The 18497-nt window shown below is 48.3% G+C and overlaps 1 protein-coding gene across 5 annotated transcripts in view; it reads right to left on the reverse strand.

Moving 5' to 3' along the window:
- GMEB2 (glucocorticoid modulatory element binding protein 2) overlaps positions 1–11844 on the reverse strand; it is a 29954-nt gene extending 18110 nt beyond the window's left edge. The window contains exons 1-3 of one of the 5 annotated variants that reach the window (XM_064276354.1): positions 11351–11514; positions 5524–5698; positions 645–832 (exon numbers count right to left, since the gene is read on the reverse strand). In XM_064276354.1, coding sequence (XP_064132424.1) covers positions 645–775 — 131 coding nt within the window. In that variant the 5' untranslated portion in view covers positions 776–832; positions 5524–5698; positions 11351–11514. Of the gene's footprint in view, positions 1–644; positions 833–5523; positions 5699–11293; positions 11515–11732 lie in introns of those variants that run through there. The other 4 variants (XM_023540809.2, XM_023540811.2, XM_023540808.2 and 1 more) reach the window with 4 other exon arrangements.
- Between the last annotated feature and the right edge of the window lie 6653 nt (positions 11845–18497).

Here is an 18497-nt window from a genome sequence, read left to right on the forward strand (position 1 = left end):
CAAGGTCTGAGGTACAGGAAGAGGCACCCTGTCCAGAACCCCAAGGAACCATGTCCCCCTGACTGGAATGGGAGGGATGCAGCAGTGGTGCCCCTACTCAGGGCTACCTATTGCACTGTCTGCCCCTAAACAGGAGCCGAAGGTGACAGCTCCCAGGGAGGAGCCATTCTATAACCATGTGACAACGCACAGCCTTCCGTTCTGCCTGTGGGGACAGCAAAAGAAATGAAACTAAAAATGGTCTTTTTACCAATTAATATTTTATTTGGACATCTACTATATGAGATGCAGAAGAAAACACTCGAAGTTATCCTGAGGGATGTCAAGAAAATCACTGCCTCTCCAGTTTTGTTTCTCAAAAACAGTCCAACTGACCCTCCTGCTCCACTTCGTCAAAAGAGAAAACACCACGCATTTCTGGAATGAAAACATGTGGCCGTGCTGATGCAGGAAAGGGGCAGCGATGAGGTGTTACAACAAGCTTTACGGCTAGATCTTCTTGACTTACAGGATGTTTCCATATAAGCAAAAGAAAATCCTCCGGAAGCTTGCCTCCTATGCTTTCAAGGCCAGCCATGCACACAGGTAAACCCACCTGAACCCCCTCTGACTAGGCCCTGAACAGGTGAGCACACAGTCCTTACCCATGTGGGGCCAAGTTGGTAGTCACCAGCACGGTTTTCACCTCCTCTACACTGTTGCCGTCAACCGCGGTGTCGGGCGTCGTCACGACCACCACCTCCTCCATGTGCACACTCACATCTGGGGTCGCCATGGCTCAGCCAAGATGAAACCAGGGGCAACCAATGCCACTCCTCCAGGGTCCCAAGTCCTGGGCAAAATAACAAAGCAGGGCAAGGGTTACAGGGCGGTCTCCACGTCTGCACATAAAACACTCGGCAAGTGTCACCCTTAAATACCTCCAAAGAGACACCTTTAAGTCCCAGCCCACTACATCCCGACAATAATCACCAGTGAAGACAGCTTCCAGTGCAATTCTGATAGAACAAGCACAATCCACCCCGTCTTTCCCACAGAATGTAACAGAAAGCCCCAAGCACACACACAGAGCAGCTATCTGAGGCCCTGAAAGTTAGGTGAGAGCAGAAGGAAGCCAGAACTTGACGTAAAACTTAGCTGAAGGTGAGTTCCCTGGTTTTTACTCTGCCCCTCTGTATCTCCTGGCCTGCATTCAAAGGCAGCCCAACTCCCAGAAATGCGCACCAGTCGCAGACACAAGAAAGTCCACACAGGATGGAAAGAGGGGGCAACGCCCTACACTATGTGTATCCCCTTTTTGTCTTCCTGGCCCTGTCCTTAGGCAAGCTCCATCCCTACTGCAACTCCATGATGGCAGCAGTGGTGGCAATGGCTGGGCAGGCATCTAAAACCTTGAGGGAGGCAAATCCTTTTCTCTGACTAGAGGAGACATGGCTCTGAGAACAAAGAGGGACCCCCACTGCTCTCTCCCTCCACCCTCCCATACCCTGATCACAGAGGCAGACCCAGTCACAAGAAAGGCGCAGCGCAGAGAGGACAAAGCCCCAGATTTCTAGCCAGAGGACAAGGAAGGGGCCCTGGAGCCTGAGAGTGTGTGAGAGATGATGCGGAGGCGGGAAATGCAGAAGGAGATTCCACATAGTCTGTATGAGTTCCTGGGTCATCCCAGATCTCAATGGGTGTGGATCTGACCCCGCACAACAAACGAAACATTGCAGACGTGGACGCTGGCAAGGCCACAGTCAGAGTCTCTGCTGGCCTCTGGATGGGGCACACACAGAACAGACCTGAGCAGCACTGCAAAGGCTTGAGGACAGAACCCACATAAGAAGCACAGTCCATGGCAGGTGGGCTAAAACCTGCAGCCTGATCTAACCAAGTCGATTTCCTGCTAACAAAAAAATACCCACATTCTCCGTGAGATTTAAACATGACTCACAGTCACATAGCATAATGTTCAAACTACGAAGAATACAATCCAAAGTTGCTCAACATACTAAGAATCAGGAAAGTCCGAGCAATTCTCAATAAAAAAAAAATAATCAACAGAAACCACTGAGATGACCATTGAAACTAACAAAAATGTTAAAAGCAGCTATTACACCATGCTCCAAAAGTAAAGCCAAACACCCTTGAAATAAGTGTACAGACAGAAAGTCTTGGGAGAGAAAGAGAAGTCAAAACCAAATGGAAATTTCAGAATTGACATATACAATAAACAAAATAAAAAGTTCGCTGAATGGACTCAATGGCAAAACGGATATGAGAGAGAAAAGGGTGAAGTGACCATGAAGATGAGTCAATAAAAATTACCTAACCCGAATAACAGAGAGAAAGGAGAGTGGGAAAAATGAGCAAAGCCCCAGAAAAGTCTGAAACAACACTGAAAGCTGAACATTCATGTCACTGCAGGTCCAGAAGGAGAAGAAAAAGTGCTAAGCTGAAAAAAATATGTAAAAATAACGGCTGAAAACCTCCCAAATTTAGTGGAAGACATAAACTTGTACATTTAAGAAACTCAGCAAACCAAAAACTGGGGAAACACTAAGAAATCAACATTCAAATCATAATCAAATGCTGAAAATCAAAGACAAGGAAAAAAAACCCAAAAGCAGACAAATGAGAAAGTAAGTCTGCACTACCCGCATGGAAACTATTCATAAACTATATCCAAATGGCTGCAGAATTCTCATCAGAAACCATGGAGGCCAAAAGCAAGAAACAATTTCAACAGAGAGAAAGAAAACTGTCAATCCAGAATTCTACACCCAGTGAAAATATTCTTTAGGAATGAATGCAAAATAAAGACATTTTCAGATGAAAGAAAATTAAAAGAACTGGTTGTAAGCAGACCTGCTCTAAAAGATCCGTTAATGAAAGTTTGGGGCGGGGCGGGAATCACAGCACAGGGAGACTCAGAACTTGAGGATGACCAGGCAGCCAACAGACACAGGAGGACACGCTCCTGCTATCACTAGCCACTAGAGAAATGCAAATCAAAACTACAGTGAGGTACCATCTCACCCCAACATTACTGACACCAGTCAACAACAAAGAAAATAACAAATGTTGGAGAGGCTGCAGGGAACTTGGAACTCTTATGCACTGCTGGTAGAACCATTTTGAAAAATGATAATGCCGCTTCCCTAAAAAGCTAGAAATAGAAATACCATACGCTCCAGCTATCCCACTCCTAGTACAGATCCTAGAGAAATAAGAACCACCACACAGACATATTCACACCTATGTTCACTGCAGCACTGTTAGCAATAGCAAAGAGATGGAAACAACCTAAGTGCCCATCAACATATGAATGGATAAACACTATGGTACACACACGCAACAATAAAGAATGATGAATCTGCAAAACATCTCCCCACATGGATAAATCTGGAGGGCATTATGCTGAGTAAATAAGTCAATCACAAAAAGACAAATACTGTACGAGACCATTATTATAAAAACTCATTAAAAGATTTACACACGGGAAGAAATAATCGTTGACGTTTACTAGTGAGGGGGAGAGTCAGCACAACTTGACCAAGGCAAGGTCAGGGAAGCTTCACTGACACATTCAAACTCCCTGAGGCACGAAATCACTGGGCTGAGGGCTGTGGGGACCATGGTCTCTGGGAACATCTAGCTCAATTGGCACAACATAATTTATTAAGAAAATGTTCTCAAGGTACAGAAAGGGCCACATGAACCAGAGACTACATCAGCCTGAGACCCGATGAACTAGATGGTGCCCAGCTACAACCGTTGACTGCCCTGACAGGGAACACAACAGAACCCCTGAGGGTGCAGGAGAGCCGTGGGATGCAGACCCCAAATTCTCATAAAAAGACCTTAATGGTCTGACCGAGACTAGAAGGACCCTGGTGGTCATGGTCCCCAGACCTTCTGTTAGCCCAAGACAGGAACCATTCCCAAAGCCAACTCTTCAGAAAGGGATTGGACTGGACAATGTGATAGAAAATGGTACTGGTGAAGAATGAGCTTCTTGGATCAAGTAGACACATGAGACTATGTGGGCAGCTCCTATCTGGAGGAGAGATGAGAGGGCAGAGGGGGTCAGAAGCTGGCTGAATGGATACGGAGGAAAAGACAGAGTGGAGAAGAGTGTGCTGTCTCACTGGGGGAGAGCAATTAGGAATATATAGCAAGGAATATATAAATTTTTGTATGAAGGACTGACTAGATTTTGTAAACTTTCACTTAAAGCACAATCTCAAAAAAAAAAAAAAGTTCTACATTCCACTTTGGTGAGCAGCATCTGGGGTCTTAAAAGCTTGTGAGCAGACATCTAAGATACTCCACTGGTCCAACCTCATCAGGAGCAAGAGAGAATGAAGAAAATCAAAGACGCAAAGGAAAAATTAGTCCAAATGACTAAAGGACCACAACTACTGCAGCCTCCACCAGACTGAGTCTAGCACCACTAGACGGTGCCTGGCTACCACCAACTGCTCCGACAGGGATCACAATAGAGGGTCCCAGGACAGAGCTGGAGAAATACGTAGAACAAAATTCTAACTCACAAAAAAAAGGCCAGACTTACTGGTCTGACAGAGACTGGAAAAACTTCAAGACCATGATCCCTAGATACCTTTTTTAACTCAGTCTGATGCCACTCCTGAGATTCACCCTTTAGCCAAAGATTAGACAGGCCCATAAAACAAAATGAGACTAAATGGGCACACCAGGCCAGGGGCAAGAATAAGAAGGCAGGAGAAGACAGAAAAGCTGGCAACAGGGAGCCCAAGGTCGAGGAGGGGAGAGTGTTGACATGTGGGGTTGGCAACTGATGACACAAAACAATTACGTGTATTATTTAATGAAAAACTAATTTGCTCTGTAAACCTTCGTTTAAAGTAAATTTTTTTTTTTTTAAGTTTAATTGGGGAAAAAAAAAATCAAACAACTTATTGCAGTGGGTAAGTCTTCTGCAAAAGACCTCTTTAAAGTGTTGAAAATCAAAGATGTCACTTTGAGGACTAAGGTATGCCTGACCCAAGCCATAGTATTTTCAATCACCTCTTACATGTGTGAAAGCTGGACAATGAATAAAAAAGATCAAAGAATTGATGCCTTTGAATTATGGTGGTGGCAAAGAATACTGGATATACCGTAGGCTGCCAGAAGATGAACAAACCTGTCTTGGAAGAACTACAACCAGGATGCTCCTCAGAAGCAAGGACGGCAAGACTTTGTCTCAAGTACTTTGGACACGTTATTTGGAGGGATCAGTCCCTGGAGAAGGACATCATGCCTAGTAAAGTTGACGGCCAGTGAAAAAGAGGAAGACCCTCAACAAGATGGACTGATACAGTGGCTGCAACAATGGGCTCAAACATAGCAAGGATTATAAGAACGACACAGGACTAGACAGTGTTTTGTTCTGTTGCACATAGGGTCACTGTGAGCCAGAACCAACTCAATGGCACCGAACAACAACAACAGAAAAGGATTTTGCTTGTTTGGAATGTTTGGAAAAATTTTAAACTTTTGAATAAAACTTACCTGACTGACTCATCACAGAACTTCTCTCACAAAGGTATTTCTTGCTACACATGGAAGCCAATTCTTGTCCCAAATCTAAGTTGGTACTCAAGTCTCCGAACACATTATTAGCAGGAGACTCCCTCCGGTGCTGAGCAGTGAGAGCCTCCAAGAAGGGAACATGGTGGCCAGGCAACTGGGAAGGAGACAGGTGTACGCCTCACCACATACCCCAGGGTGGGAAGATGGAGCGAAAGGACTTTTTCAAGGTAAGTCTTTCCGTACTATTGATATCTTACTTAACTGTGTGTGCACAAAACTTCAATAAAACATTTTAAATGGGGTAGATTAGATATCACATGGCCCTGCACAGTCAGAGAAAGAGGCTTTCCAGCCCTTCAGTGAAAACTGATCGAAAGCAGCCTGAATGGCCACAACTCTCTGAGAAAACTCATCCCTAACACTGTAGAGAGAAAAGACAAGTGAATACATTGGCCCTCCCATAACAACATAAGGATCCTGTGAGATTGCTGCTTAATTTACAACATGAAAAAAAGCAACCCCAAGGAACCTCAAAGGACAGGACTGAGCAATCGTTACCAGACAACCAAAGAACAATCATTGAAGTCCTAGGTCAAATCCTGTGATATGATTCTCAAAAATAATTATTACAAATGACATCACCTGCCCCAATGCTATACTCAATGATCAGCATGGCCAAAAGCAGGGGCCAGGCCCATCTCGTTCTGGCACACAGTGTGCCCACCCCCCACCTGAGCACAGAGCCACACACTCCTCGCAGGTGCTCAGCTCTCTGGACACAACTCTTCCGGTAGAGGTATCCACACCTACAGGCCTCTGCAATCCGCGGTTTCCCAGCAAGTTCACTAAAATTAAGCTTAACTACAAACTATAAAACTTGACCTTAAGAGCGCAAGGTTTTTGCTAATTCAGACTTAACGCACACTGTCTAGCACTTCAACGTTTTTATGATTGTCTGTTGGGGGAGGAAGAGTTTGCAGAACAAAGGCCTTCAGACCAGTCTTGGTTTCCTTTCCTCCAATCCACACACGTCCTTTGACTAGCATGGAGCAGGCTCCATGAGCTCCACTTCTTTCTCACTGAAGATAGGTCTCCAAGCAACTCTAAGTCAGCAGAGAAGGGCAGATAAAGGGGAGAAAAGAAAGAGCTATAACTTCCTGGCACCAGCCGCAAAGTACAGCCCATCTCTTGCCATGAATCCCTGAACCAGAAATCCAAGAAACCAAGAAATGCAGGCGCTCTGAAGAAGGGGCCGGGTTGTTAAATCCTATCTAGAAAAGGTTCATTCTCAAAGAAAAAGGAGTAAGAAAAAACCATGGGAACTGCGAGCCACTTGTGCAAAAGCCCACTGGCTCACCTTGGTTTGTTTCCCCACCACAAAGTCAGCCTGGACCACAGGGAGTACTGTGTTGCTCAACCCTGGGCACAGAAGCTAGTGAGGACAGGCCCCCAGAATGCAGGGCTTGGGCAAGTTAGGGTAAAAAAGGGAAGGGAGAAAGGTCAAGAGCCAAAGAATCAAAAGAACATTCAACTAGAAAATGCACATTAATTTTACTACAGAGAATGGACTATAAATTTAAGAACACACCTACATGCAAGAGCTCAATTACATACTTGCTAGGTGCTGTGGAGTTGGTCCCCACTCATAGCAACCCTCTATGACAGAGCAGAACTGTCCCATAGCGTTTCCAAGAAGTGGCTGGTGGATTTGAACTGCCAACCTTTTGGTTAGCAGCCGAGCTCTTAACCACTATGCCACCAGGGGTCCTGATTACATACTTGGGACAAGAAAAAGGTCCCCTTTTCCTGCTTTAGAGAGGTACAAAAAACTAACGATGGAAGAAAAAAGCGGTGCTTAAAAATCAAGGAAAGACATCTGTGTTAAAAACCTGTAGCATCCTCCTACATTATGAGACACTTCCTACCCAGTGAAACGCAGCAGCGCCTACCAGATGTCTTCACAGGGGATGGGGGGCTCACACCTGAACCCCTTCCAGCTGCTAGAGCCACCCACCTGTGCCAGGGTCACCAGCTGACTTCCCTTAGATGCCTTCTAGGCAGAAAGGCTGCGACAATGAATTCATTTACACTGACGGACTTATTTATATTTCTCAATTATGATTTCTCTTTCACTAGCAATGATTTAGGTGTTCTAGACTTAGGTTTCAAAATAAAGAGTTTTAAAAAAAACCATGAACAAAGATCATTTCAAAGTTGTGTTTGAAACAACATGTAACTACGTCCCGATTCTCCGAGGTTCATGTCCAGCCAGAGGTGCCTCAGAAAAAGGCCTGGAAACCCTCTTCTGAAAACTCAGCCACTGAAAACCCTATGGGGCACATTCTTCTCTGACACACACAGGGTTGCCATGGGTCAGAATCATCGACTCCATAATTGGTTTTATCATGCTGATTTTCAGGGTCCAGCTACCTTACCTGGGTACCTATACTTTCATTAGGGTGAGCTCGTCAGGGTCAGGGAAGTCACACTTCCACCAAAAGCTGCGCAAAGGAGGGCTCTGCCCTACAGGCAGCGATCCTCACCCTACCTCCCAGAGCCTCGGGTTGTGTAAATGCAGAAAACTGAGTTCCTGCCTCTCCAATGGCAACTGTATTAAATTTTCAAAACAACACACAACAGTTACTTCACAGAAGATAGTTCCAGTACTTGACACAATTTCTGAACAGAAACTACACAGCACATATGTTCTCATGCCCCCTCCCCAGGGGGTCAGCATGATCCAGCCAGCCATTCAAGGTGGAGGAGGAGACTTAGAAGGCCAAGAGTGAGTTTTGACCAAGTCCACCCAGCTAGTAAGTGGAGGGGCCAGAACCCAAACCCAGTTCCAACCCCAAAGTTTGGACTCCTTACTAATGTGAATTGAGCCCCCAATTAATTTTGAGGTCAATAAGTTATGAAAAAATATCTTTAAAATAGCGCTCTTGAGCATAAACATACAAAAACAGACAAAAATGTCAGTGTAGAGCCAGTACATCACATTCAAAGACCTGGCTTTCCAGGTCCTCAGGGCTAATAAACGATATTTTCCTTTGATAAAAGTACTGCTGGAAATGCACCAAAGGCCACAAACCACTGGCCCACACACATGATTTCACCATGTTCCAAAAACTTTTAATCTGTTGCCAGTTTTTTGAAAATTTAAAGAGCTCACATCAAAAAACCCAAATTTACAGCTTCTCTCGAAAAGCATCAGAAGAGGCAGGCCCTGGGCAGCCCAGCCCTCCTCAAGGTGGGGCACAAAGGCACCAGCTCACCTGTCCTAACCACACCCTCTTTATGTACCCAGCCTGGCGTCACCCAGGCAGCCCTAATTCTCTGGCTTTGAGAAGACCTTCAGGCAGCCTCCTTCCCTGCTCAGCATGAAATGGGTTATAATTGTGAGGCCTAGATTCGAATACAAAGAGCCTTGCTGGCACCATGGTTACGCACTCGGCTGCTAACTGAAAGGTCAGTGATTTGAACCCACCAGCCGCTCAGTAGGAGGAAAGACCTGGCAATCTGCTCCTGTAAAGATTACAGCCTAGGAAACCCCATGGGGCCGTTCTACTCTGTCCTACAGAGTTGCTAGTTGGAATAGAGTCAATAACACACAAAAACAAGGTTTGATTATAGTTTTATAAGCGTTCTAAATTTATAAAAAGCACTTACGCTTGTACAAATTCTTTCCCCACTCCCAGGATGGAGTTTTAAGATGTTTCCTATGAAAAAACTATTGTAAACGAGCAGTCTGCTTCATTTGTTGTATTTGGGTTTTATTTAATCTATTTGATTTCCCTCTCAATAAAAATAATTTAATTGAAATTCTACCATATCTGAAATGTTAGTAAAGAAAGGCAACTTTGGTTCACCAGAAAAGTCAATCAACTCACAGATTACAAAGTTAACCAAGTTTATATGCTCATTACTGGCTCCATAATGGTCTGGTTCCTATGAACAGGTTCGTATCAAGGAATTCGTATCAATACAGTTCTTACCAATGGGTCCACATCAACACAGCTCCTACCAGTGCTGCTGTTATTGTCGTTAGGTGCCATCGAGTCAGCGCCAACTCATGGCAACCCAGTGTACAACAGAAAGAAATACTGCCCAGTCTGGCACCATTTTCATGATCACTGGCAGGCTCGAGTCTGCTGCTGGGTCCCCTACGTATTCTGAGTGTCTTCCAACCCAGGGAATTCACCTTCCAGCGTTATGTCAGACAGTGCTCTGCTGTGACCCGCAGGGTACTCACTGACTAGTGTCTGGAAGTAGATCACCAGGCCTTTCTTCCTAGTCTCTCTTAGTCTGGAAGCTCCACTGAAACCTGTCCAGCATGGGTGATCCTTCTGGTATTTGACATACTGGTAACACAGCTTCCAGCATCACAGCAACATGCAAGCCACCACAGTATGACACACTGACAGACAGGCGGTAGCCTTCTCAATGGGTCCACACCAATACGTTTACTATCAATGAATCCACGTTAATCTGATTTCTACCAATGGGTCCATAACAACACTGTTCTCACCAATGGCTCCATATCAATATAGTTCCTACCAACGGGTCCACATCACTATGGTTTCTACAAACACGTCTGTATTAATAGAATCCCAACTGGTATCTCCATAGAGATATGGTTCCTACCCATAGGTCTACATTAATATGGATTTTTTCAACGAATCTATGCTAATACTATCCCTGCCAACGGGTCTATACGGATCCAGTTCCTACCAGTGGGTCCACATCAAAACATGTTCCTACAGATGGGTCCACATAAATATGGCTCCTACCAAAAGACCACAGCCTTCAGTATAGACTGCACCTCAACATGAAGAAAACAAAAATCCTCACAACTGGACCAATGAGCAACATCATGATAAATGGAAAAAAGGTTGAAGTTGTCAAGGATTTCATTTTACTTGGATCCACAATCAACATCCTTGGAAGCCAGAGTCAAGAAATCAAAGGATGCACTGCACTGGGCAAATCTGCTGCAAAAGACCTCTTTCAAGTGTTCAAAAGCAGAGATGTCACTTTGAGGACTAAGGTGCGCCTGACCCAAGCCATGGTATTTTCAATCACATCATATGCATGTGAAAGCTGGACGATGAATAAGAAAGACTGAAGAAGAGTTGACGCCTTTGAATCGTGGTGTTGGCGAAGAATATTGACTATACCATGGACTGCCAAAAGAACGAACAAATCTGTCTTGGAAGAAGTGCGGCCAGAATGCTCCTTAGAGGCAGGGATGGCGAGACTGCGTCTGACATACTTTGGACATGTTGTCAGGAGGGATGAGTCCCTGGAGAAGGGCATCATGCTTGGCAGGGTACAGGGTCAGCGGAAAAGAGGAAGACCCTCAACGAGGTGGACTGACACGGTGGCTGCACCAACGAGCTCAAGCGTAACAAGGCTTGTGAGGATGGCGCAGGACCGGGCAGTGTTTCGTTCTGTTGTGCACAGGGTCGCTGTGAGTCGGCACCGACTCGACGGCACCCAACAACAACTAACAGTACCACGTTGATATAACTCCTACAAAAGGGTCCCTATCGATGGCTTTATATTAATACGGATCCAACCAATCGATCTACAGTAACACAATTCCTACCAACGGGTCCCCATGCATACGGCTCCTACCGATGGATTCAAATCAACACGGATCCTACCAATGGGTCCGTATTAATACAGTCCCAATGGTTCCACGTTAATACAATTCCTACCAACAGGGCCCCATCAAAATAGTTCCTACCAACGAGTCCACACCAATACGTTTGCCACCAATGAGTCCACATTCATCAGTTCCTACCAAGGGCTCCCCATCAACTCGGCTGCTATCAACGAGTCCATTTCAAGGGAAGACGACGCGGCCTTTCGCACCACTCCCCGACCGTCGGCCGCGGGCAGAGCCGGCCGGTGCTGGCAGGAACGCCAGCGCCGGGCAGCCCAACTTCCGCCCGCGGCCCCGGCGCCCAAAATGGAGGCAGGAAGCGCCGCCGCCCTCGCCGCCCTCGCCGCCTGACGCGGACCGTCGCGCCCTGACGCCGCCGCCCCTCCCCCGCCTCCCCTCCCCCCGCCGTAACGTCCTGACGCTCCGCAGGGACCCCTGACTGGACGACGGCGCGCGAGCGGAGCAGAGGCCTCACCGCGGGGGGGGGCGCGGGCGCCGGGCTGCCGCGGGCGTTGCTTACCTGGGGCCGTAGCCGGGCCTGCTCGGGCGCCCGGCGCCGGCAGCAACGCGCGGGCGGTGGCGGCGGGGCGGCTGGCGAAGGCGGCGGCCGCTGGCTTCGCTCCTTGTTTGCGATTCGGCGGCAGCGGCGGCGGCGGCCCGGGCGCGCGCTTCCTAGTGACGCAGGCGGCGGGGGCGCGCACGCACGGGTGGAGCGGGCCCAGTGACTTATTTGGCGCTTCGGGAGGAGGCGGGCGGTGCTGTGAAATAAGGCCCGGCGGCGCGTGGGAGCGGAAGCGGAAACCCGCTAGGCGGCGGGGCGCGGAAGCCGTGGCTTCCGGGCGGGGCCTCTGAGCCGCTGGTTCCCTTTCCCGTAGAAGCGCCGGGGCCTCTTGAAGTTTCTCTGAGTCTCGGTGCTTTCTCTGAGAGACGGCTGGTCGTCCCCGGCGCTCCGTTACGCGCCCGCGAGCCAGCTCTGTGCTCTCTCCGCGCAGGGCCTAGCGCCCGAGAGCCATTTGGCTCGGAGGTGACGGGATTCGCGAGCAGCAGCCCCCGAGCCCATCCCGGGGCGAGCACCGGAGCTGGGCAGACGCCGAGGACAAACGCAAGGGCGAGCGGGTTGCGGAGGAAGTGCCAGGGAGCGCGGGCGACCGAGCCCGGCCGACACAGCGCGCCTCTGCAGCAGAGCGAACGGGCCGAGGGCGGGTCTCCCGGGCCCCGCGGGTGCGGAAAACCCACCCGGCACAGCTCGGCCCGCGGCTCCAAAGCCGCGGAGTGCGAGGCTCCACTGCTAAGCCTATTTCAAGGTAAAATAAGAGATGCAGGGCAGATTTGCATACAAAGTCGTGCGTCCTGATCGTTTACAATAAATAGCAGGAAACCGGACCCCTCACTGTCGGACAGTTACTGCGTTAGTGTGGGTCCCTGTTTGGGGAAAACAGGCAGCCGTGGGTCTGTTTTAAGAATGGAGAGAAAGCGCACGGGATAGTGTTAAGTGAGAAAGTCCTGTACAGGTTATACATGTGATTGCAAATGTGTGGGAAGAAGAAGGGTCTACGTGGAGATAAGTCTGGAAGGGCATATTCTGAAATGGATTTGATTTACTGCTTTTGTTTGTAGTTCTCAAATCTAAATTTTAAAAAGGGCTGTGAACGTTATGTTGGCTGTGGATTTGTCATACAGCATGGCTGTATTAATAATAATTCGTGCCCCCCAGACCCACGTGGAGCCCCCAGCGTGCCTCCCCTGGGTGTCTGCTGCCATCATCATATGCCATCCTGGAACCCTGCTCATCCCATTCGTTCCGCAGACTAGAAGTGAGCATTCTAAGCTTTCACTGTTCCTAACAAGTTTGTCCCTCCCCCCTAACTGTAGCCTCACCCTCTTCCAGCCCCAGGTGCCTGCACTGTTTCCTCCAGGCTGTCTCTCTCGGTAACCCCCAGCGTGGAATCAAGCCCGCCCCATTGTTCTCAGGCTGCCTTTGCACTTGCGTTGCAGCAGAGTTTCTGCCCCATGATAGTTTGGGTAGTGGACGTGTCTACCTTATCAGCATTTGCTTTGGGCATGTTATCAGGAGAAATCAGTTCCAGGAGAAGCACATCATGCTTGGTAAAGTAGAGGGTCAGTAAAGAAGAGGAAGACGGACTGACACAGTGGGTGCTACAGTGGGCTTTAGCATACCAGCAGTTATGAGGATGGCACAGGACGGGCAGTATTTTGATTTGTTGTACGTAGGGTCACTGTGAGTCAGAACTGACTCAATGGCACCTAGCAACAACAGATGTCTTCAGATTCAGTTTAAATCAAAGAGAGACCTTATCGCTGTTGCTGGTTGAACATAGGGATGACTCCCATTTTGCAGGGCTTGTAGAAGGACAGACACCATTGAGTGGGGGAAAGAGCTTAGCCCTGTGCCTGGCAGTGTGATGGCACGGCCAGGCAGGTACATTGCTGTCCTTTCCCAGCTGTGCTAGTGACCCCAGAGCCCAGAGGTTCCACACATGCAGACTAGCTACTCAGGTTGTCAGCACCAGGGAGGCCGAAGGCCTGAACAGGAGGAAATGTGGCTCCATAGTGTGAAGATGTCACAGTAAGTTCTATGGTTTCTTGCCAGGTACAGGACTTTCTGTGGGGTTTAAGTTTTGGGTCGTGAAAATCAAACTTTCCAGTCTACCCAATGGTTACTGCTTCTGTTTATTCTGAGACCAGAAGTCTGTCCCAAGTCTCCCTGAAGAGGGGGAGTCTGGCGGAGCTGTGACCCCCCCCCCGTGGGTGGGGCCTTTGGCTCTGAAGCCCAAACCCCTACCTACTGTCTGCAGTGAGGGGATGAAAATTGCTTGTCAGGTGAGTGTCTTCATTTAGTCAGTCATTACTTGTGAAGTGCCCAGAAAGCAGGAAGGTGCTTTCCAAGAAGATTGAGTCTGCTACGAGGACATGGAAAGCAACCAGAAGGGTCCCACTGGATGAAGCTGGAACAGTTGGAGCGTCAATATAAATGCCAGCAGTAGCGGATTGCAACTGTAAAACATACCGAGTCCACGTGTGTATAAATAAATGAGTGGGAGAGATGGGATGATAATTCTTTACAGTGGAAGTCCACTTAATAAATGTAGAAGGAAATAGAAAATCCCCATTATTTGTGACAGACAAAATTCAGTGTTGATGCTAAAATTAATGGGCAAAAGTTGGGGGAGAAACAGGATTGGCATAGCCTCAAAAAGTCCTCAAGATATTTGTTTTAGTTTTCTATTGCTGCGTTAACAAATTACCTCAAACTCAGTGGCTTAAACAATGCAAATCTATTACCTTATAGTTCTCTGTTTTAGAAGTCTGACTTCGGTCTCATTAGGCTAAAGACGGGGCATGGGGCATCAGGCATCGGCAGACCTGTGTTCCTTTCTGGAGGCTCTGAGGAAGAATCCATTTCTTTGACGTCCTGCTTCTAGAAGCCACCCACATTCCTTGGCTCATGGCTCCTTTCTCCATCTTCAAAGCCAACAACAGAGCATTTCTTGGATCCTCTTCCGTAGTCATATCTGCCTCTGACTGTCTTGCCTTCCTCTTCCAGTTTTAAGGACCCTTGCGATTATATTGGAGCCCTGGTGCACAGTGCATAAGCATTCAACTGTTAACCAAAGGTCAGCGGTTCAAATCCACAAAGCATTCCTGGGAAACCCTGTGGAACAGTTCTACTCTGTCCTATAGGGTTGCTGTGAGTCAGAATCTGATTCAAAGGCAGTGGGTTAGGTGTGATTACATTGGGCCCAACTGAATAGCCCAGGGTAATCTCATCAGTAAACTGATTGTTATTGGGTACCATGGAGGCTGTTTTGACTCAGTGACCCCATGTAACGAGCAGAACTGCCCCATAGGGTTTTCTAGGCTGTAATCTTTACAGGAGCAAATCACCAGGTCGTTCCTCCCAACGAGTAGCTGGGTGGGCTCAAACAGCCAGTTGTAGGGTTAGCAGTTAAGCACTTAACTGTTGTGCCACCAAGGATCCTTAGCAAACTGATGAGCAGCGTTATACTTTTGCCCAGTACTCTCCCATATTCTCAGGTTCCAGAGATGAGGGCATGGACAGTTGAGGGGCCATTCTTCCTACCATAGTATTAACTATAAAGGGAAGCATAGGTGTGCAGTAATAAGACACATCACACCAGTAATAAGATGTAAAGACATCAGGAACCATGTGATACGATGCACCGGGAACGTCAGAGGCATTTGGCAAATGACCAGCCAAACCCACTGCCATTGAGTTGATTGCAACTCAGCGACCCATTAGGACACAGTAGAACTGCCCCATAGGGTTTCCAAGCCATAATCCTTAAGTGGAACCGGACTGCCACATCTTTTCTCCCACAGAGATGCTAATGGATTTGAACCGCCAACCTTTTGGTTGGCAACTGGGTGCTTTAACCACTGTGCCACCAGAGCACCTTTAAATAAATGACCGATACCCTTCAAAAGTGTCAAGGTCATAAGAGACAAGGGAAGACAGGAACTGTCCCAGATTGGAGATGACTGAGGAAACATGACAGTTGCAATGTAGAGCCTTGGAACAGGGAAGGACAGTAAATGGGAAAACTGGTAAACTTGGAATAAGGTCTTTAGCTTGGTTAATAGTATAAATGACTGCAAAGGAAAGGTGACCACGTTGACGTATGGTGTGCAATTCTCAGGCCAGAACACTCCACCACTTCAGCACTGTTGACGGACTGGTCATCTCCAGGCGGGAGGGTAGGTCACTAGATTTTTTTTTTATACTTTGCAGTGATACAGTGAACGTGTATTACATTTGTACCCAGAAGAAAAAAGTTAAAATAGACACTCAGGGGACATGATGAAGATTTTAAAAAGTATTTTGAAGTGTTTTGAAAACTTGGAAGCTACTGTACGTATGTCGAGTTTTATGGCTAGCGGACAAGTTCTCGCATGGCAGGGGCCGAGTTGCGAGAGCCATCACTGCTTTCTGAAGTGAGACAAGATGTGTAATAAGCTCAAACTTGGGTTGAGTACCTGAGTAAATTAATGTTATTAAATTAAATATTACCCAGTGTACCTGCAGCTGCTGAACAGCAGAATCTTTTCATCAGCAAAAAGAAAGACCCGTGGTTTCATCACAGCTTTTTCCACCATCACTTCTAGTCAACCACAACCTTAGACTCCCTGACGTGGAAATGCACGACAGGGCCAGAGGGAGGCCCTGTTAAGGACAGCGTCTGCCCATGCGGCCATCCCCACCGGCTTAGCTGGACCCACTGCTTGGGAGGAGCCTCCACCACTGCCCGCGGGCACCGGGCGAGTACAAGCCATGTCCAGAACACACTGGGTGACTCGGGGCAGAGCTGCTGTGTGGTTTTAAAATACATAGGCAGGTTGTTCATACTCTCCCTCAAAAGGTGAAGCCTGACTCCCTTCCCCTCAAGTATAGGCCCTTGGTGACTGCTGACAAGTGGAATGCGGCAGAAGTTATGGTGTAGTTCATTGCGACTTCCTTCTTGCTCTTTGTTGGATTGCTTACTTGGGTGGGGGGGTGGCTGCCATCTTGGGAGGACACTCTACCCCGTGAGAGCCAGTGAGCGCAGCACTGAGGCCTCCTGCCAGCCACCACCATGTCAGTGAGTATCTTGCAAGTGCCTTCACCAAACCTCAGGGACTGACCACAGCCTTGGCAACATCCTGAGTGAAACCTGAAACCCTGAGCCAGAAGCACCTAGCTGCTGAATTCCTGACTTAGAGACTCTGTGAGATAATGTTCATTGTTTCAAGCCACTACTTTGAGGCAATTTGTTTCACTGCTGTGGATAACATAACTAACGCTTCCTGTGGCAGGCTTCCCAGCAGGAGTCACCTTTGTGAGGGAAGGAGCCGGTTGCACAGTGGTTAAAGCGATCGATTGGCCCCTTAAGGAAAAGTGTGATCAACCTGAAAGTTTCCCCACCCCCACCTGATGTCACAGGCTCCCAGGGGTGACTGCCACTGAATGCCTCACCAGGGCCTTCCTAGGAATTCGGAAGCATTAGCCTGTGGTCAGCCTGGTCTTCTGGGGGTGCTAGGGTCCATGTGGGCTGGTACATGGTGTGCGCGTGTCTGTCCTCAGAACACAGGCTCCGATGGATCCTATAGGCCTACAGGCTGCCCACCTGATGGGAATATTCTGAACATGATACTCCCGTCCCCTGCCACACTGCAGATTCTGATGTCTCTCTTCACTAGTTGCTGTGTCCCAGGTTCCGACTTTCCCATCTCTCCCTGTATAGGGTGAGCGCTCCTTCCCACAGAAATGTCCATAGGACCACCCAGGGGAGGGCGAGTACATATGGAAGAGGGCTAAGCTGGCTCTCCTTTGTTACGGGGAGCAGGTATCTTCCTGGGCCTGGACACAAAGCCCATGTGTGGGCCCGAGTATGGCCAGTGTCGATGTCCACTACCAAATGTGCACTCTTAGCAGCTCTTTTGGGGTCTGTGGGACAGGTGTGTCCACCAATGTGGGTCAGGAGATCTGTGAACTCATTTTACGACTCCTGGCCCCCATCCTGGGGTCAGACCTGTGGCCTTGAGCATCAGCTGCCTGGGGGATGACACAGAGTTCCTCTGCCATCACCACAGGGCTGATAAGTGGGAGAAGCCCACAAAGCTGAAAGGTGAGCCACACTGCAGGAAGACCCCAAAACCCTGAGGCTGGGGTGTGGAGGGCAAGCCTCCACCTTCTCGGAATGAGGAAGGCCCCAATCTGTCCTACCTAGCAGCAGCTGACCAGGGAGGCAGGGGTGCCCAGGCAGCAGCTGTGGGCCCCACCTCCTCCCTTGCCACCCCCCAACCCCATGGGCTCAGAGAGGAAAGTGGGTTTCCTGTGTTGTTTTCGTGCTCGTTTCTTAAAACAGCCATTGTCATTAGAACAGTCCGTGAACATGGTAACAAAAATGAGAAGTGTCACCAGCTCCAGTTTGGAGGACATGCCACACACCACAGAGGACAGAGCAGTGACCGCATAGCCCTTATTGGCTATGGAGGCAGGACACATGCTGGAGCAGATTTGCCCACTTCTTAAACACAGCTGTGTCTTTAGCCGTCAATCTGATTGCGTTTTTGATTCTTGATATGGGGGAAGGTACTGGTAGCGCAGTGGTTAAAGCGATCGGCTACTAGCTGAATAGTTAGCAGTTTGAAACCTCCAGCCACTCCGCAGGAGAACGATGTGGCAGTCTGCTTCCATAGAGATTTACAGCCTTGGAAACCCTATGGGGTCTCTATGAGTTGGAATGGAATCAACGGCAATGGGTGG

The sequence above is a fragment of the Loxodonta africana genome, chromosome 24, assembly GCF_030014295.1.
Source record: "Loxodonta africana isolate mLoxAfr1 chromosome 24, mLoxAfr1.hap2, whole genome shotgun sequence".
In the NCBI taxonomy this organism is placed as follows: Eukaryota; Metazoa; Chordata; class Mammalia; order Proboscidea; family Elephantidae; genus Loxodonta; species Loxodonta africana.